This window comes from Oncorhynchus mykiss, chromosome 9, assembly GCF_057628025.1.
Source record: "Oncorhynchus mykiss isolate SJ-2025 chromosome 9, ASM5762802v1, whole genome shotgun sequence".
Taxonomy (NCBI): Eukaryota; Metazoa; Chordata; class Actinopteri; order Salmoniformes; family Salmonidae; genus Oncorhynchus; species Oncorhynchus mykiss.
In genome coordinates, this window is record NC_143030.1 from 6,181,825 (window position 1) to 6,203,275 (window position 21,451).

Here is a 21,451-nt window from a genome sequence, read left to right on the forward strand (position 1 = left end):
ATGTCATGGCTTTAGAAGCTTCTGATAGGCTAATTGACATCATTTGAGTCAACTGGAGGTGTACCTGTGGATGTATTTCAAGGCCTACCTTCAAACTCAGCGCTTCTTTGCTTGACATCATGGGAAAATCAAAAATAAATCAGCCGAGACCTCCACAAGTCTGGTTCATCCTTGGGAGCAATTTCCAAATGCCTGAAGGTTCATCTGTACAAACAATAGTACGCAAGTATAATCACCATGGGACCACGCAGCCATCATACCACTCAGGAAGGAGACTCGTTCCGTCTCCTAGAGAGGAACGTACTTTGGTGCGAAAAGTGGAAATCAATCCCAGAACAACAGCAAAGGACCTTGTGAAGATGCTGGAGGAAACGGGTACAAAAGTATCTATATCCACAGTAAAATGAGTCCTACATCGACAACCTGAAAGGCCGCTCAGCAAGGAAGAAGCTACTGCTCCAAAACCGCCATTAAAAAGCCAGGCTACGGTTTGCAACTGCACATGGGGACAAAGATCGTACTTTTTGGAGAAATGTCCACTGGTCTGATGAAACAAAAATAGAACTGTTTGGCCATAATGACCATCGTTATGTTTGGAGGAAAAGGGGGAGGATTGCAAGCCGAAGAACACCAGCCCAACCATGAAGCACGGGGGTGGCAGCATCATGTTGTGAGGGTGCTTTGCTGCATGAGGGACTGGTGCACTTCACAAAAGAGATGGCATCATGAGGCAGGAAAATTATGTGGATCTATTGAAGCAACATCTCAACACATCATTCAGGAAGTTAAAGCTTGGTCGCAAATGGGTCTTGCAAATGGACAATGACCCCAAGCATACTTCCAAAGTTATGGCAAAATGGCTTAAGGACAACAAAGTCAATGTATTGGAGTGGCCATCACAGAGCCCTGACCTCAATCCTATAGAAAATTTGTGGCAGAACTTAAAACGCTTGTGTGAGCATGGAGGCTTACAAACCTGACTCAGCTACACCAGCTCTGTCGGGAGGAATGGGCTAAAAAAATCACCCAACTTCTTGTAAATTTGTGGAAGGCTACCTGAAACGTTTGACCCAAGTTAAACAATTTAAAGGCATTGCTACCAAATACTAATTGAGTGCAAACTTCTGACCCACTGGGAATGTGATGTAAGAAATAAAAATAAATAAAAGCTGAAATAAATCATTCTCTCTACTATTATTCTGACATTTCACATTCTTAAAATAAAGTGGTGATCCTAACTGAACTAAAATGGGGAATGTTTACTAGGATTAAATGTCAGGAATTGTGAAAAACTGAGATCAAATGTATGTAATCTTCCGACTTCAACTGTAGATATTCCCAGCTACATTCATTTACAACATTATCAATGTGATTTTATTTTAATGGTCAAAAAAATGGTTTATCTTTCAAAAACAAGGACATTTCTAAGTGACCCCAAACTTTTGAACGGGAGTATACATACACACACACACACACACACACACACACACACACAGTGTATTTGGAAAGTATTCAGATCCCTCCACAGAGGAACTATGGAGGTTTTTCAGAGTGACCATCGGGTTCTTGATCCACCACCTGACCATGGCCCTTCTCCCCCGATTGCTCAGTCTGGCCAGGCGGCCAGATCCAGGAAGTGTCTTGGAAGAAGTACAAATCCACCATCTAAGAATAATGGAGACCACTGTGCTATTGGAGACCTTCAATTGCTGCAGAAATGTTTAGGTACCTTTCCCCAGATCTGTGACTCGATACAATCCTGTCTCAGAGCTCTACGGACAATTCCTTTGACCTCATGGCTTGGTTTTTGCTCTGACATGCACTGTCAACTATGAGACCTTTATATAGACAGGTGTGTGTATTTTCCAAGTGACATTTAATCAATTGAATTTACCACAGGTGGACTCAAGTTGAAGAAACATCTCAATCAATGGCCACAGGATGCACCTGAGCTCCATTTCGAGTCTCATAGTAAAGGGTCTGAATACTTATGTAAATAAGTTTTATATTTTTAATAAATTTAGCAAAAACAAATACAAACCTGTTTTCACTTTGAGAGAATTGTTTTAATCCATTTTAGAGTCTCCATGCACTACATTCAAATCAAATGTTATTGGTGATTTGACATTTTTCCTATTTTGTTGCCTGACATCCTGGAATTAAAATATATTTTTTGGGGGGGGAGTTTGTATCATTTGATTTACACAACACCACTTTAAAGATTCAAACTATTTTTTGTGAAACAAAGAAGAAATTATACAAAAAAAACTGAACTTGAGCGTGTATAACCATTCCCCCCCCCCCCAAAGTCAATACTTTGTAGAGCCACCTTTTGCAGCAATTAGAGCTGCAAGTCTCTTGGGGTATGTCTCTATCAGCCAGGCACATCTAGCCACTGAGATTTTTACCCATTCTTCAACGCAAAACTGCTCCAGCTCCTTCAAGTTGGATGGGTTCCATTGGTGTACAGCAATCTTTAAGTCATACCACAGATTCTCAATTGGATTGAGGTCTGGGCTTTGACTAGGCCATTCCAAGACATTTAAATGTTTCCCCTTAAACCACTTGAGTGTTGCTTTAGCAGTATGTTTAGGGTCATTGTCCTGCTGGAAGGTGAACCTCCGTCCCAGTCTCAAATCTCTGGAAGACAAACAGGTTTCCCTCAAGAATTTCCCTGTATTTAGCGCCATCCATCATTCCTTCAATTCTGACCAGTTTCCCAGTCCCAACCAATGAAAAACATCTCCACAGCATGATGATGCCACCACTATGCTTCACTGTGGGGATGGTGTTCTCGGGGTGATGAGAGGTGTTGGGTTTGCGCCAGACAGCATTTTCCTTGATGGCCAAAAAGCTCAATTTTAGTCTCATCTGACCAGAGTTCCTTCTTCAATATGTTTGAGGAATCTCCCACATACCTTTTGGCGAACACCAAACATGTTGGCTTATTATTTTCTGGCCACTCTTCCGTAAAGCCCAGCTCTGTGGAGTGTACGGCTTAAAGTGGTCCTATGGAGAGATGCTCCCATCTCCGCTGTAGAACTTTGCAGCTCCTTCAGGGTTATCTTTGGTCTCTTTGTTGCCTCTCTGATCAATGCCCTCTTTGCCTGGTCTGTGAATTTTGGTTGGCGTCCCTCTCTTGGCAGGTTTGTTGTGGTGCCATATTCAATACATTTTTTAATAATGGATTTAATGGTGCTCCGTGGGATGTTCAAAGTTTCAGATATTTTTTTATAACCCAACCCTGATCTGTACTTCTCAACAACTTTGTCCCTGACCTGTTTGGAGAGCTCCTTGGTCTTCATGGTGCGACATGCTTGGTGGTGCCCCTTGCTTAGTTGTGTTGCAGACTCTGGGGCCTTTCAGAACAGGTGTGTATATATACTGAGATCATGTGACAGATAAGTGTCAAAGGCTTTTATTGACAATTACATGAAGTTGATGCAAAGAGTCAATATTTGTAGTGTTGACCCTTCTTTTTCAAGACCTCTGCAATCCGCCCTGGCATGCTGTCAATTAACTTCTGGGCCACATCCTGACTGATGGCAGCCCATTCTTGCTTAATCAATGCTTGGAGTTTGTCAGAATATGTGGGTTTTTGTTTGTCCATCCGCCTCTTGAGGATTGACCACAAGTTCTCAATGGGATTAAGGTCTGGGGAGTTCCCTGGCCATGGACCCAAAATATCGATGTTTTGTTCCCTGAGCCACTGAGTTCTCACTTTTGCCTTATGGCAAGGTGCTCCATCATGCTGGAAAAGGCATTGTTCGTCACCAAACTCTTCCTGGATGGTTGGGAGAAGTTGCTCTTGGAGGATGTGTTGATACCATTCTTTATTCATGGCTGTGTTCTTAGGCAAAATTGTGAGTGAGCCCACACCCTTGGCTGAGAAGTAACCCCAGACATGAATGGTCTCAGGATGCTTTACTGTTGGCATGACACAGGACAGATGGTAGCGCTCACCTTGTCTTCTCCGGACAAGCTTTTTTCCGGATGCCCCAAACAATCGGAAAGGGGATTCATCAGAGAAAACGACTACCCCAGTCCTCAGCAGTCCAATCCCTGTACCTTTTGCAGAATATCAGTCTGTCCTTGATGTTTTTCCTGGAGAGAAGTGGCTTCTTTGCTGCCCTTCTTGACACCAGGCTATCCTCCAAAAGTCTTCGCCTCACTGTCCGTGCAGAGGCACTCACACCTGCCTGCTGCCATTCCTGAGCAAGCTCTGTACTGGTGGTGCCCCGATCCCACAGCTGAATCAACTTTAGGAGACGGTCCTGGCACTTGCTGGACTTTCTTGAGCAACCCAAGCCTTCTTCACAACAATTGAACCTCTCCTTGAAGTTTTTGATGATCTGATAAATGGTTTATTTAGGTGCAATCTTACTGGCAGCAATATCCTTGCCTGTGAAGCCCTTTTTATGCAAAGCAATGATGACGGCACGTGTTTCCTTGCAGGTAACCATGGTTGACAGAGGAAGAACAATGATTCCAAGCACCACCCTCCTTTTGAAGCTTCCAGTCTGTTATTCTAACTCAATCAGCATGACAGAGTGATCTCCAGCCTTGTCCTCGTCAACACTCACACCTGTGTTAACTAGAGAATCACTGACATGATGTCAGCTGGTCCTTTTGTGGCAGGGCTGAAATGCAGTGGAAATGTTTTTTGGGGGATTCAGTTAATTTGCATGGCAAAGAGGGACTTTACATTTCATCTGATCTTCATAACATTCTGGAGTATATGCAAGGCGGCGCAGGCCACTCGAGTAAACCGAACGAAATGAATCAGACTTTCACGGGTCATGCAGGCAGTAGACATGCGTTCAGTAGTCTCACTGAGCTGGGAAGTGGCACAAATAGAAAGGGATATGTAAGCCAGTAACCGAAAGGTTGCACGATCGAATCCCTGAGCTGACATGGTACAAATCTGTCCTTCTACCCCTGAATAATACAGTTAACCCACTGTTTCCCGGTAGGCCATCACTGTAAATAAGAATTTGTTCTTAACTGACATGCCTAGTTAAATAAATACAAAATAAAGTTCTAGCCTAAAACTTTTTCAATCAATGAATTTAAAAATAATTTATATATAAAACCTCAAAGTGTGACAGAAAAAACATCAGATTTTTTTTGTTTTTGTGTTCACACGTTCAACAAGGAGTTTGTAATGCGTTCAGTTTCCCCCTGCGGTTCATTTACGGCCTTTATCACACCTCATACTGGTACCACAGATGGACAATGTATGTAAGATGCATAACAGGACATTTGAGAACTGCCCTTAAGCACAGGTCTAGGATCAGTGTAACCCCCACGCCCTAACCCTCACCAAAGGGGAGAATAACTGTCCCAAGATCAGTGTCTAGGTCTAACTTTACAACTTAATTTCAAGGGAGAGACAGAAAAAGAGAGTTACATAAATGCTCTTTCGTTCGATCTAGGAGAGAAGTCGGAAGGAAAAGATCGCGCGAGAAAGACATTGTTGTGCGACAGAAGTGTCTCCACTTCCTGTGTCGTCATCAACATGCGACCAAACCTGGAGCGAGAAGTGGGAGATTCGAAGTAGCAAAAAAAAGCAACAGTAATTTCATATTTCATTAAACAAATGCCATCTACGATTAGTTAAAAACGAAAAAGGAAAACCACGACATCGGAGTAAGGTAATATAACTAACTGTGTATAAGAACGTTCTTGTTTCTGGCACAAATGGTTTTGCATGACTGTTAATAACATAGCTAGCTAGCTAACTCGACAGAGATGCGTAAAGGGTTATCGACGTGATACTTGTTATTGTCATGTTGCCAACTCCCATGGTAATCGATACTGTATTTTGCGTACTACTAGCGCACGTCACTTCAGGCTTGAATGAAAAAGTCCTCTGCTTTCCCCTTGTAGCCACAAGCCGTGATAGTTCGCCGTGATAAAATAGTGCTTAGTATTTCGCGTTGTGACCGCAGGAACATTTGAATCCAGGTCACTGCATTGCAATCTCAAACCATGAGGGCAATTTTTTTTAAATTTAATTTAATAAGGTAGGTAATGATATCTCAGAACTGTAATTGTCACATGTTGTTTGGCGTGAGGGTTAGTATCTCATGATAAGCTGTAGACCAAACTATATACCAAGAGAGTTCTCATCTATATTCTTTATAGCTGTCTATTTACCACCAGAGGCGGTGTGCTCCCAGTAGAGGCGGTGTGCTCCCAGTAGAGGCGGTGTGCTCCCAGTAGAGGCGGTGTGCTCCCAGTAGAGGCGGTGTGCTCCCAGTAGAGGCGGTGTGCTCCCAGTAGAGGCGGTGTGCTCCCGGTAGAGGCGGTGTGCTCCCGGTAGAGGCGGTGTGCTCCCGGTAGAGGCGGTGTGCTCCCGGTAGAGGCGGTGTGCTCCCGGTAGAGGCGGTGTGCTCCCGGTAGAGGCGGTGTGCTCCCGGTAGAGGCGGTGTGCTCCCAGTAGAGGCGGTGTGCTCCCAGTAGAGGCGGTGTGCTCCCAGTAGAGGCGGTGTGCTCCTAGTAGAGGCGGTGTGCTCCTAGTAGAGGCGGTGTGCTCCTAGTAGAGGCGGTGTGCTCCTAGTAGAGGCGGTGTGCTCCTGGTAGAGGCGGTGTGCTCCCGGTAGAGGCGGTGTGCTCCTAGTAGAGGCGGTGTGCTCCCGGTAGAGGCGGTGTGCTCCCGGTAGAGGCGGTGTGCTCCCGGTAGAGGCGGTGTGCTCCCGGTAGAGGCGGTGTGCTCCTGGTAGAGGCGGTGTGCTCCTAGTAGAGGCGGTGTGCTCCTAGTAGAGGCGGTGTGCTCCCGGTAGAGGCGGCGTGCTCCCGGTAGAGGCGGCGTGCTCCCGGTAGAGGCGGCGTGCTCCCGGTAGAGGCGGCGTGCTCCCGGTAGAGGCGGCGTGCTCCCGGTAGAGGCGGCGTGCTCCCGGTAGAGGCGGCGTGCTCCCGGTAGAGGCGGCGTGCGGCGGCGTGCTCCCAGTAGAGGCGGCGCTCTGAAAGCAGGAAAACTGAAATCTGTTTCACCTCATTTCTACCATCATGTGCAACCAGAGGGGGGAGGGAACAACTCTAGACCACTTTTACTCCACACACACAGACGCGTGCAAAGCTCTCCCTCTCCCCCCAATTTGGCAAATCTGACCATAACTCTATCCTCCTGATTCCTGCTTACAAGCAAAAACTCAAACAGGAAGTGCAAGTGACGCATTCAACGGGAAGTGGTCCAATGAAGCGGATACTAAACTACAGGACTGTTTTGCACAGACTGGAATATGTTCCGGAATTAATCCGATGGCATTAATGAGTACACCACATCAGTCTGACCTGATCAGGCCTTCACGGGACGACAATTGTAAATGGTTTAGAGTGTGCAAAATTGATATGCTGCAAAGTGGACAAATCTAGATTGCTCGCAAATTTTTAAGTTTACAAGTTTGGGAATGTGTTTACAAATACAGATGATTCTTTTCATGTTCACCACTCATCAGTTACACATTTTGCAAATTGTGTTTACAACTAGAAAAATATATTCTACAAACTCAAATCATTACGTCAATGATTTTACCTCCGTACCTCTGCTGTAGCTATGCGATCAAAGGCTACGACATCATCTAGATCCGTGTGGTACATTTGGAATTTATACACCCCTGCTTTAGATGACCTGTGTTTTTGTCTAGCTCTTGAAAACTCTAGGCACCTATTCTGCCGTCTCCCTGCGTTTGTCAGACATTCTGCCGTCTCTCGTCGGTCCGCCCAGATCCATACAGCTATGGCTGCCTCCATCCTCCTACACTACACTTACTGTTCCAGATCCATACAGCTATGGCTGCCTCCATCCTACTAAACTACACTTACTGTTCCAGATCCATACAGCTATGGCTGCCTCCATCCTACTAAACTACACTTACTGTTCCAGATCCATACACCTATGGCTGTCTACATCCTACTAAACTACACTTACTGTTCCAGATCCGTACAGCTATGGCTGCCTCCATCCTAATAAACTACACTTACTGTTCAGATCCATACAGCTATGTCTGCCTCCATCTTCTAAACTACACTTACTGTTCCAGATCCATACACCTATGGCTGCCTCCATCCTACTAAACTACACTTACTGTTCTACATCCGTACAGCTATGGCTGCCTCCATCCTACTAAACTACACTTACTGTTCCAGATCCATACAGCTATGGCTGCCTCCATCCTACTAAACTACACTTACTGTTCCAGATCCGTACAGCTATGGCTGCCTCCATCCTCCTAAACTACACCTACTGTTCCAGATCCATACAGCTATGGCTGCCTCCATCCTACTCAACTACACTTACTGTTCCAGATCCGTACAGCTATGGCTGCCTCCATCCTCCTAAACTACACCTACTGTTCCAGATCCATACAGCTATGGCTGCCTCCATCCTACTCAACTACACTTACTGTTCCAGATCCATACAGCTATGGCTGCCTCCATCCTACTAAACTACACTTACAGTTCCAGATCCATACAGCTATGGCTGCCTCCATCCTACTCAACTACACTTACTGTTCCAGATCCGTACAGCTATGGCTGCCTCCATCCTACTTAACTACACCTACTGTTCCAGATCCGTACAGCTATGGCTGCCTCCATCCTACTTAACTACACCTACTGTTCTACATCCGTACAGCTATGGCTGCCTCCATCCTACTTAACTACACCTACTGTTCTACATCCGTACAGCTATGGCTGCCCCCATCCTACTTAACTACACCTACTGTTCTACATCCATACAGCTATGGCTGCCTCCATCCTACTCAACTACACTTACTGTTCCAGATCCGTACAGCTATGGCTGCCTCCATCCTACTTAACTACACCTACTGTTCTACATCCGTACAGCTATGGCTGCCCCCATCCTACTTAACTACACCTACTGTTCTACATCCATACAGCTATGGCTGCCTCCATCCTACTCAACTACACTTACTGTTCCAGATCCGTACAGCTATGGCTGCCTCCATCCTACTTAACTACACCTACTGTTCTACATCCGTACAGCTATGGCTGCCTCCATCCTACTAAACTACACTTACTGTTCTACATCCATACAGCTATGGCTGCCTCCATCCTACTCAACTACACCTACTGTTCTACATCCATACAGCTATGGCTGCCCCCATCCTACTTAACTACACCTACTGTTCTACATCCGTACAGCTATGGCTGCCCCCATCCTACTTAACTACACCTACTGTTCTACATCCATACAGCTATGGCTGCCCCCATCCTACTTAACTACACCTACTGTTCTACATCCGTACAGCTATGGCTGCCCCCATCCTACTTAACTACACCTACTGTTCTACATCCGTACAGCTATGGCTGCCCCCATCCTACTTAACTACACTTACTGTTCTACATCCATACAGCTAATAATAACTAATACAAGATAAGAATACCTACATAATAGGTATTTTTAATAAGTCGTAGGGAGTGATCGGAGCAACTCCGGGATCAAGCAAGGTAATGATTAACACCGTAAAGCTGTCCTAGCGGGAGCTGTCAACGCCGCCACCATCCACCCTATCAGACAACAGCGATTGGGGCTGCAACCTCTGATGTAATTCATTCTATTTTCAATGGTTTTTGTTCCTTCCTGTGTTGTGTGTGTGTGTGTAGCATGGCGACCCCCAGTAAGACCCCGCCAGGTTCTGACCCCAAGCAGCTGGAGAGGACCGGGACGGTCCGGGAGATCGGCTCTCAGGCGGTGTGGTCTCTGTCTTCCTGTAAACCAGGTGAGTTCTGTTGGGTTCTATTCATTAGTGCACACTGTAGCAAAAACAATGTTTTGCAAAGGTAATGAAAACTAGTTATTGGACCATTCAGGACAGTCCCTCCCGGGTTTCAGTTTGTTTGTTGTCTGATGAACTCAACCCTTGTGTTTTCCTCCGTCTCTGATGAACTCATCCCTGGTGTTCTTTCTCTGCTCCTCTAGTCAGCTGACTGGTGAACTCATACACTGACTCTGCCCCCCTCCCTCTAGGTTTTGGTGTGGACCAGCTGAGAGATGATAACTTGGAGACATACTGGCAGTCTGATGGATCCCAGCCACACCTAGTCAACATCCAGTTTAGGTACAGTCTGTATCCCTTTCTCCCTGCCTACCTGCCTTTCTCCCTGCCTGCCTGCCTTTCTCCCTGCCTGCCTGCCTGCCTGCCTGTCTTTCTCCCTGCCTGCCTGCCTGTCTCCCTGCCTGCCTGCCTTTCTCCCTGCCTTTCTCCCTGCCTACCTGCCTTTCTCCCTGCCTACCTGCCTTTCTCCCTGCCTGCCTGCCTTTCTCCCTGCCTGCCTGCCTTTCTCCCTCCCTGCCTGCCTTTCTCCCTCCCTGCCTGCCTGCCTTTCTCCCTCCCTGCCTGCCTGCCTTTCTCCCTGCCTGCCTGCCTTTCTACCTGCCTGCCTGCCTGTCTCCCTGCCTGCCTGTCTCCCTGCCTACCTGCCTTTCTCCCTGCCTGTCTTTCTCCCTGCCTGCCTGCCTGTCTCCCTGCCTGCCTGCCTGCCATTCTCCCTGCCTGCCTGCCTTTCTACCTGCCTGCCTGCCTGCCTGTCTCCCTGCCTGCCTGTCTCCCTGCCTACCTGCCTTTCTACCTGCCTGCCTTTCTACCTGCCTGCCTGCCTGCCTGTCTCCCTGCCTGCCTGTCTCCCTGCCTACCTGCCTTTCTCCCTGCCTGCCTTTCTCCCTGCCTGCCTTTCTCCCTGCCTGCCTGCCTTTCTCCCTGCCTGCCTACCTGCCTTTCTCCCTGCCTGCCTACCTGCCTTTCTCCCTGCCTGCCTACCTGCCTTTCTCCCTGCCAGCCTGCCTTTCTCCCTGCCAGCCTGCCTTTCTCCCTCCCCGCCTGACTGCCTTTCTCCCTCCCCGCCTGACTGCCTTTCTCCCTCCCCGCCTGACTGCCTTTCTCCCTGCCTGCCTGACTTTCTCCCTCCCTGCCTGCCTGACTGCCTTTCTCCCTGCCTGCCTGACTTTCTCCCTCCCTGCCTGCCTGACTGCTTTTCTCCCTCCCTGCCTGCCTGACTGCCTTTCTCCCTGCCTGCCTGACTTTCTCCCTGCCTGACTGCCTTTCTCCCTCCCTGCCTGCCTACCTGCCTTTCTCCCTGCCTGCCTACCTGCCTTTCTCCCTGTCTGCCTGCCTTTCTCCCTGTCTGCCTGCCTTTCTCCCTGTCTGCCTGCCTTTCTCCCTGTCTGCCTGCCTTTCTCCCTGCCAGCCTGCCTTTCTCCCTGCCAGCCTGCCTTTCTCCCTGCCTGCCTGCCTTTCTCCCTGCCAGCCTGCCTTTCTCCCTGCCAGCCTGCCTTTCTCCCTGCCTGCCTGCCTTTCTCCCTGCCTGACTGCCTTTCTCCCCGCCTGACTGCCTTTCTCCCTCCCCGCCTGACTGCCTTTCTCCCTCCCCGCCTGACTGCCTTTCTCCCTCCCCGCCTGACTGCTTTTCTCCCTCCCCGCCTGACTGCCTTTCTCCCTCCCCGCCTGACTGCCTTTCTCCCTGCCCGCCTGACTTTCTCCCTCCCTGCCTGCCTGACTGCCTTTCTCCCTGCCTGCCTGACTTTCTCCCTCACTGCCTGCCTGACTGCCTTTCTCCCTCACTGCCTGCCTGACTGCCTTTCTCCCTCCCTGCCTGCCTGCCTGCCTTTCTCCCTGTCTGCCTGCCTGCCTGACTTTCTGCCTGTGACTGAATTAGTCAATCAGGATCTCAATGAAGGCATCTCCAACATACATCATTAATCTCTTCCTTCTCTCCTCCTCTCCTCAGGAGAAAGATCATCATTCATCTCTTCCTTCTCTCCTCCTCTCCTCAGGAGAAAGATCATCATTCATCTCTTCCTTCTCTCCTCCTCTCCTCAGGAGAAAGATCATCATTCATCTCTTCCTTCTCTCCTCAGGAGAAAGATCATCATTCATCTCTTCCTTCTCTCCTCCTCTCCTCAGGAGAAAGATCATCATTCATCTCTTCCTTCTCTCCTCAGGAGAAAGATCATCATTCATCTCTTCCTTCTCTCCTCCTCTCCCCAGGAGAAAGATCATCATTCATCTCTTCCTTTTCTCCTCCTCTCCTCAGGAGAAAGATCATCATTCATCTCTTCCTTTTCTCCTCCTCTCCTCAGGAGAAAGATCATCATTCATCTCTTCCTTTTCTCCTCCTCTCCTCAGGAGAAAGATCATCATTCATCTCTTCCTTTTCTCCTCCTCTCATCAGGAGAAAGATCATCATTCATCTCTTCCTTTTCTCCTCCTCTCCTCAGGAGAAAGATCATCATTCATCTCTTCCTTTTCTCCTCCTCTCCTCAGGAGAAAGATCATCATTCATCTCTTCCTTTTCTCCTCCTCTCCTCAGGAGAAAGATCATCATTCATCTCTTCCTTTTCTCCTCCTCTCATCAGGAGAAAGATCATCATTCATCTCTTCCTTTTCTCCTCCTCTCCTCAGGAGAAAGATCATCATTCATCTCTTCCTTCTCTCCTCCTCTCCTCAGGAGAAAGACTACAGTGAAGATGTTGTGTATGTATGCAGACTACAAGTCAGACGAGAGCTACACTCCCAGTAAGATCTCTGTCAGAGTAGGAAACAACTTCCACAACCTGCAGGAGATCAGAGTAAGAACTTTAACTGTTATGTGATGTTATAACTGTTATGTATCAGTGTCTACATGTTATAACTGTTATGTGATGTTATAACTGTTATGTATCAGTGTCTACATGTTATAACTGTTATATGTATCAGTGTCTACATGTTATAACTGTTATGTATCAGTGTCTACATGTTATAACTGCTATGTATCAGTGTCTACATGTAGACACTGATACATAACAGTTATAACATGTAGACACTGATACATAACAGTTATAACATGTTATAACTGTTATATGATGTTATAACTGTTATGTATCAGTGTCTACATGTTATAACTGTTATGTATCAGTGTCTACATGTTATAACTGTTATGTATCAGTGTCTACATGTTATAACTGTTATATGATGTTATAACTGTTATGTATCAGTGTCTACATGTTATAACTGTTATATGTATCAGTGTCTACATGTTATAACTGTTATGTATCAGTGTCTACATGTTATAACTGCTATGTATCAGTGTCTACATGTAGACACTGATACATAACAGTTATAACATGTAGACACTGATACATAACAGTTATAACATGTTATAACTGTTATATGATGTTATAACTGTTATGTATCAGTGTCTACATGTTATAACTGTTATGTATCAGTGTCTACATGTTATAACTGTTATGTATCAGTGTCTACATGTTATAACTTATGTATCAGTGTCTACATGTTATAACTGTTATATGATGTTATAACTGTTATGTATCAGTGTGTACATGTTATAACTGTTGTGTATTAGTGTCTACATGTTATAACTGTTATGTATCAGTGTCTACATGTTATAACTTATGTATCAGTGTCTACATGTTATAACTGTTATGTATCAGTGTCTACATGTTATAACTGTTATGTATCAGTGTCTACATGTTATATGTATCAGTGTCTACATGTTATAACTTATGTCATGTTATAGCTGTTATGTGATGTTATAGCTGTTATATGTATCAGTGTCTACATGTTAACTGTTATTACTAATGCATTAACGATACGAGACCCCGGCACTATGAACCCCAATGAATTCAACAAACATTACATGTTTTAAATAGAACCACTAAATCGGTCTGTAGGCTATGCCTACTCTGTGTTGTATACCATAAGTATAGCAGAGTGGGGTTGGGAGGGGGGTGGCATTGTAGTCTGTGTGTTTTGGGCACGTTGTAATCAAAATTCTAATCTAAACTTGTGGAGATTTGAAACAAACATTTTGTGAGGCTCAGCCGGGAACTCTATAGATGGTTGGATCCATAAACCAGTAGGATCTTCCGTCGTCGTTTTAAATCTCCAGGTTGGGAACATTCTGGCCTCCCAGTCGACTACGTCGGCGATGGACAGAGAAGCCGTGGATTTAAAACGTTAACGGTGTGTGATCTCTCCACTGCTCAACGAGTCGCGTTGTGTAGCTTGTCGTTGTTCGGGGCTAATCACAATGTCACCAAGAGCTCCGCTACATTCGTAGAGCCCTCCGTGTGCCAAAGCAAGCTAGGACATGATCTAATCAGCGGGAAGATGGAATTAAAATTGAAATGAGAAGTATATGGTACAATGACCAAGAGCCAACAGCTAGGCTGCTATTCAGTCGTCTGAATGGAGGTGATATTATTTGTAGCTGAAGGAAGCACATGCTCAATTGATGCATTCAAGACGGGTATTAAATCATCATATTGGATGATAAATTAACTAGCTGTGACGAGCTAAAAGTTAGTATTCCAGCGTGAGTCGGCTTGTTATGGTTGGTTGCTGTCTATCCCTCCCTCCTTGTCACTCTCAAGGCCCCTCCTCCCCCTGCTCTCGCTCTCGTAGCCCCTCCTCCCCCTGCTCTCGCTCTCGTAGCCCCTCCTCCCCCTGCTCTCGCTCTCGTAGCCCCTCCTCCCCCTGCTCTCTCTCTCGTAGCCCCTCCTCCCCCTCCTCGCTCTCTCGTAGCCCCTCCTCCCCCTGCTCGCTCTCTCGTAGCCCCTCCTCCCCCTGCTCTCGCTCTCGTAGCCCCTCCTCCCCCTGCTCTCTCTCTCGTAGCCCCTCCTCCCCCTGCTCTCTCTCTCGCAGCCCCTCCTCCCCCTGCTCTCTCTCTCGCAGCCCCTCCTCCCCCTGCTCTCTCTCTCGTAGCCCCTGCTCTCTCTCTCGTAGCCCCTCCTCCCCCTGCTCTCTCTCTCGTAGCCCCTCCTCCCCCTGCTCTCTCTCTCGTAGCCCCTCCTCCCCCTGCTCTCTCTCTCGTAGCCCCTCCTCCCCCTGCTCTCTCTCTCGTAGCCCCTCCTCCCTCTGCTCTCTCTCTCGTAGCCCCTCCTCCCCCTGCTCTCTCTCTCGTAGCCCCTCCTCCCCCTGCTCTCTCTCGTAGCCCCTCCTCCCCCTGTTCTCGCTCTCGTAGCCCCTCCTCCCCCTGCTCTCTCTCTCGTAGCCCCTCCTCCCCCTGCTCTCTCTCTCGTAGCCCCTCCTCCCCCTGCTCTCTCTCTCGTAGCCCCTCCACCCCATGCTCTCTCTCGTAGCCCCTCCTCCCCCTGTTCTCGCTCTCGTAGCCCCTCCTCCCCCTGCTCTCTCTCTCGTAGCCCCTCCTCCCCCTGCTCTCTCTCTCGTAGCCCCTCCTCCCCCTGCTCTCTCTCTCGTAGCCCCTCCTCCCCCTGCTCTCGCTCTCGTAGCCCCTCCTCCCCCTGCTCTCGCGGCCCCTCTCTCTCTCGCTCTTTCTCTCTCAAGGCCCCTCCTCTCTCTCTCTTGAGCTGTATCAGCTCTGGTTAATAAAGTAGCTTACAAATAGACTTTTCTGCTGCTTCCCTCACTCGGATCCATGTCTATAAGGAACTGGTCTCTATATTGATAAATGTATTTATGCATATTTGTCCGGGTGGGAAAGCCCCAGGTCCATTTTGGAATGGGTCCAACTTTTTAGACTTCTACTTGAGAAGCCTAACATAACAGTCCCTATCGCAACAGACAACGCCGGGAACATAGTGAATGATGTCACAACAGACAACGCCGGGAACATTGTGAATGACTCTTCCTCCTCCTCTTCCTCCTCCTCACTCCTCTTCCTCCTCTTCCTTCTTCCTCCTCTTCTTCCTCCTCCTCTTCATCCTCTTCCTCCTCCTCCCCCCACTGCAGCAGTTAGAGATGGTAGAGCCTAGCGGTTGGATCCACATCCCTCTTCTGGACACAGTCAACAACCCCATCAGGTACATTTCTATGTGTTGTTCTGACAAGTGTCTCAAACACACTGCTTTGACCAATGATATTCTTTCTATATGTTAAATTCTCTGTCCTAATGTTTCTAATGATTTCATTTGTCAGGACGTTCATGATCCAGATCGCTGTGTTAGCCAACCACCAGAACGGCAGAGACACGCACATGAGACAGATCAAAGTATATACCCCCGTGGAGGAGAGCTCCATCGGCAAGTTCCCAAGATGCACCACGGTCGACTTCATGATGTACCGCACCATCAGATGACACTGAGGGTTCCGGGTGGAACCTCCTCAGGGTTCCGACTAGAACTTTCCAGAGTTCCGGGTGGAACCCTTAAGTGTACAGTGTTGACAAATAAGGGAATTGGAATGCTAATTTTTTTAAAAAAAGTGAAATATTATTCTAATTTTCAAGTTAACCTGAAATCCTTTTCATTTAAGATTACATGGAGCCACTCAACGTATTACTGTCTCTGATGCATCCCAAATGGCACCCTATTCCCTATATAGTGCACTACTTTAGACCAGAGCCCTATTCCCTATATAGTGCACTACTATAGACCAGAGCCCTATTCCCTATATAGTGCACTACTATAGACCAGAGCCCTATTCCCTATATAGTGCACTACTTTAGACCAGAGCCCTATTCCCTATATAGTGCACTACTATAGACCAGAGCCCTATTCCCTATATAGTACACTAGTATAGACCCTATTCCCTATATAGTACACTAGTATAGACCAGAGCCCTATTCCCTATATAGTACACTAGTATAGACCCTATTCCCTATATAGTGCACTACTATAGACCAGAGCCCTATTCCCTATATAGTGCACTACTATAGACCAGAGCCCTATTCCCTATATATAGTGCACTACTATATACCAGAGCCCTATTCTCTATATAGTGCACTACTTTATACCAGAGCCCTATTCCCTATATAGTGCACTACTATTGACAAGGGTCCATAGGAACACACATAGGGGTCCGGTCTATAGTAGTGCACTATATAGGGAATAGGGCTCTGGTATAAAGTAGTGTACTATATAGGGAATAGGGCTCTGGTATAAAGTAGTGTACTATATAGGGAATAGGGCTCTGGTCTAAAGTAGTACCACTATATAGGGAATAGGGCTCTGGTCTATAGTAGTGCTCTATATAGGGAATAGGGCTCTGGTCTAAAGTAGTACCACTATATAGGGAATAGGGCTCTGGTCTAAAGTAGTACCACTATATAGGGAATAGGGCTCTGGTATAAAGTAGTGTACTATATAGGGAATAGGGCTCTGGTCTAAAGTAGTACCACTATATAGGGAATAGGGCTCTGGTCTATAGTAGTGCACTATATAGGGAATAGGGCTCTGGTATAAAGTAGTGCACTATATAGGGAATAGGGCTCTGGTATAAAGTAGTGTACTATATAGGGAATAGGGCTCTGGTCTAAAGTAGTGCTCTGTATAGGGAATAGGGCTCTGGTCTATAGTAGTGCTCTATATAGGGAATAGGGCTCTGGTCTATAGTAGTGCTCTATATAGGGAATAGGGCTCTGGTCTATAGTAGTGCTCTATATAGGGAATAGGGCTCTGGTCTATAGTAGTGCTCTATATAGGGAATAGGGCTCTGGTCTATAGTAGTACCACTATATAGGGAATAGGGTGCCGTGTTGGCATCTCTCTGTGTGTTATTGATGTTGTTAATTCCATATTAGTCTGATGGCCTGTCTTTCGGTTGGTGTCTGATGTAAAGATGATTTGAAGACTTCAACGAGACCATGTAAGGTTTACTCCCGTGTGACTAGACCCGCTGTCTGACTGGGAATGAATGTATCTCTCTGTCTGTTGTTGAATTAAATGTGTTTTGAGTTTGATCCCCGTAGGTCTGCTTTTACTAGCTATAGGTCTGCTTTTACTAGCTATAGGTCTGCTCTTACTAGCTATAGGTCTGCTTTTACTAGCTATAGGTCCAAGCCTAATCCAGTGTTATACCACAGTTTAACCAGCAGGAGGCACTGCCTCCCCTCCTGAAGGGAGACTCTGGTACTGCAGCACAGGATATGAGGCGTGGTTGGATGGATAGCATGCAAGGGGTGGGTTTTAAATGAGGCACTTTGACATTTTCCATTTTATACACAGGACCAGTCAAAAGTTCTAGAACACCTACTCATTCAAGGGTTTTTCTTTATTTTTACTATTTTCTACATTGTATAATTATAGTGAAGACATCAACACTATGAAATAACACATATGGAATCATGTAGTAACCAAAAAAGTGTTCAATAAATCAAAATATATTTGAGATTATTCAAAGTAGCCACCCTTTGCCTTGATGACAACTTTTCACACTTGGCATTCTCTCAACCAGCTTCACCTGGAATGCTTTTCCAACAGTATTGAAGGAGTTCCCACATATGCTGAGCATTTGTTGGCTTTTTTTCTGTGGTCTGACTCATCCCAAACCATCTCAAATGGGTTGACGTCAGGTGATTGTGGAGGCCAGGTCATCTGATGCAGCACTCCATCACTCTCCTTCTTGGTCAAATAGACCTTACACAGCCTGGAGGTGTGTTACGGGTCATTGTCCTGTTGAAAAACAAATGATAGTCCCACTAAGCCCAGACCAGATGGGATGGCGTATCGCTGCAGAATGCTGTGGTTGGTAGCCATGCTGGTTAAGTGTGCCTTGAATTCTACATAAATCACTGACAGTGTCACCAGCAAAGCACCCTCACACCTCCTCCTCCTCCATGCTTCACGGTGGGAACCACACATGGAGATCATCAGTTCACCTACTCTGCATCTCACAAAGACACGGCGGTTGGAACCAAAAATCTCAAATTTGGACTCATCAGACCAAAGGACAGATTTCCACCGGTCTAATGTCCATTGCTCGTGTTTCTTGTCCCAAGCAAGTCTCTTCTTATTGGTGTCCTTTAGTCATGGTTTCTTTGCAGCAATTTGACCATCAAGGCCTGATTCACGCAGTCTCCTCTGAACAGTTGATGTTGAGATGTGTCTGTGAAGCATTTAGTTGTGCTGCAACCTGAGGTGCAGGTAACTCTAATGAACTTATCCTCTGCAGCAGAGGTAACTCTGGGTCTTCCTTTCCTGAGGCGGTCCTCATGAGAGCCAGTTTCATCACAGCGCTTGATGGTTTTTGCGACTTCACTTGAAGAAACTTTCAACGTTTTTTAAATGTTCCATATTGACTGACCTTCATGTCTTAAAGTAATGATGGACTGTCGTTTCTCTTTGTTTATTTGAGCTGTTCTTGCCATAATATGGACTTGGTCTTTTACCAAATAGGACTATCTTCTGTATACCACCCTTACCATGTCACAACACAACTGATTGGCTCAAACGCATTAAGAAGGAAATAAATTCCACAAATGTACTTTTAACAAGGCACCTGTTAATTGAAATGCATTCCAGGTGACTACCGCATGAAGCTGGTTGAGAGAATGCCAAGAGTGTGCAAAGCTGTCATCAAGGCAAAGGGTGGCTACTTTAAAGTATCTCAAATATAAAATATATTTTTATTTGTTGAACACTTTTTTTTTGGTTACTACATGATTCCATATGTGTTATTTCATAGTTTTGATGTCTTCACTATTAATTCTAGAACATAGTAAAAATGAAGAAAAACCCTTGAATGAGTAGGTGTCCAAACCTTTGACTGGTACTGTATCTATACATTTATGACCTCACAACTGGGAAATAAGAGATTCCAGGGAGCATTTGAAGGCAGCACACTGGTACTGTATATTCCCCTTTGAGTTGTCAGTGGCCTGTAAAGGAGACGAGGTTGAATTCTGCCTGGAAACAACCTGCACACAACGTCCTTGTTAAGTCTACTTCCTGACAGAGCGAGAGCCCGAGAGAAGCACACACAGTGAGCGTAGCCTTGCTTTTGAGAAAGACCGTCGTAGGCACACTTGGCTCACTGCCCACAAAATGAGGTGGAAACTGAGCTGCACTTCCTGACCTCCTGACACACATTTTCCTCAGATTGCACAGACCTACAAAGAATTCGGAAACAAATCCACGTGTTGATAATTCCACAGTGTGCCGTCACAGCAGCACGACGTGTGACCTGTTGCCACGAGAAAAGGGCAACCAGTGAAGAACAAACACCATTGTAGACACAACCCATATTTATGTTTATTTATTTTTTGTACTTGAACTATTTGCACATCATTACAACACTGTACATACACACAATATGACATTTGTAATGTCTGTCTTATTTTGGAACTGTTGTGAGTGTGATGTTTACTGTTCATTTTTTGTTTAACTTTTGTTTATTATCTAGTTCACTTGCTTTGGCAACGTTAACATATGTTTCCCCATGACAATAAAGCTCTTTGAATTCAAATGCAAATTGAGAGAGAACCACAGGGAGACAGAGAGCATCCTGTCAGAGGGGAGGGCCAGAGAGAGAGAGTGAGCATCCTGTCAGAGGGGAGGGCCAGAGAGAGAGTGAGCATCCTGTCAGAGGGGAGGACCAGAGAGAGAGTGAGCATCCTGTCAGAGGGGAGGGCCGGAGAGAGAGAGTGAGCATCCTGTCAGAGGGGAGGGCCAGAGAGAGAGAGTGAGCATCCTGTCAGAGGGGAGGGCCGGAGAGAGAGAGTGAGCATCCTGTCAGAGGGGAGGGCCAGAGAGAGAGAGTGAGCATCCTGTCAGAGGGGAGGGCCAGAGAGAGAGAGTGAGCATCCTGTCAGAGGGGAGGGCCAGAGAGAGAGAGTGAGCATCCTGTCAGAGGGGAGGGCCAGAGAGAGAGTGAGTCTCCTGTCAGAGGGGAGGGCCAGAGAGAGAGTGAGCCTCCTGTCAGAGGGGAGGGCCAGGGTTGTGTTTCAATAGTCTTAAGCAGCTTCCTCTCCCTCGTCTGTCTCCCCTTCATCAACCAACTGTGCAAGTGAAAACAGAACTTTGCCAGCACCCATCCACCACAGCTCTCAAACTCAACTCTAACCAGGTGGGTGATTCTCCTCTAATCAGGTGGGTGATTCCCCTCTACTCAGGGCCTGATTTAGACCTGGGACACCGGGTGGGTGATTCCCCTCTAATCAGGGACTGAATTAGACCTGGGACACCGGGTGGGTGATTCCCCTCTAATCAGGGACTGAAATAGATCTGGGACACCCGGTGGGTGATTCCCCTCTAACCAGGGACTGAATTAGACCTGGGACATCCGGTGGTTGATTCCCCTCTAATCACGGCCTGATTTAGACCTGGGACACCAGGTGAGTGATTCCCCTCTAATCAGGGACTGATTTAGACCTGGGACACCAGGTGAGTGATTCCCCTCTAATCAGGGACTGATTTAGACCTGGGACACCAGGTGGGTGATTCCCCTCTAATCGGGGACTGAATTAGACCTGGGACACCGGGTGGGTGATTCCCCTCTAATCAGGGACTGAATTAGATCTGGGACACCAGGTGAGTGATTCCCCTCTAATCAGGGACTGATTTAGACCTGGGACACCAGGTGGGTGATTCCCCTCTAATCAGGGACTGATTTAGACCTGGGACACCAGGTGGTTGATTCCCCTCTATTCAGGGCCTGATTTAGACCTGGGACACCCGGTGGGTGATTCCCCTCTAATCAGGGACTGAATTAGATCTGGGACACCAGGTGGGTGATTCCCCTCTATTCAGGGC

At 46.8% G+C, this 21,451-nt stretch overlaps 1 protein-coding gene across 1 annotated transcript; it reads left to right on the forward strand.

The window, feature by feature from the left end:
* Positions 1 to 5,491: 5,491 nt before the first annotated feature.
* On the forward strand, positions 5,492 to 16,870 carry anapc10 (anaphase promoting complex subunit 10). Its single transcript, XM_036987080.2, has 6 exons — positions 5,492 to 5,654; positions 9,631 to 9,746; positions 9,995 to 10,085; positions 12,472 to 12,592; positions 15,714 to 15,784; positions 15,900 to 16,870. The coding sequence occupies exons 2-6, from the start codon at positions 9,632 to 9,634 to the stop codon at positions 16,057 to 16,059; spliced, it is 558 nt and encodes a 185-aa protein (XP_036842975.1). The 5' UTR covers positions 5,492 to 5,654; position 9,631; the 3' UTR covers positions 16,060 to 16,870.
* Positions 16,871 to 21,451: the final 4,581 nt, after the last annotated feature.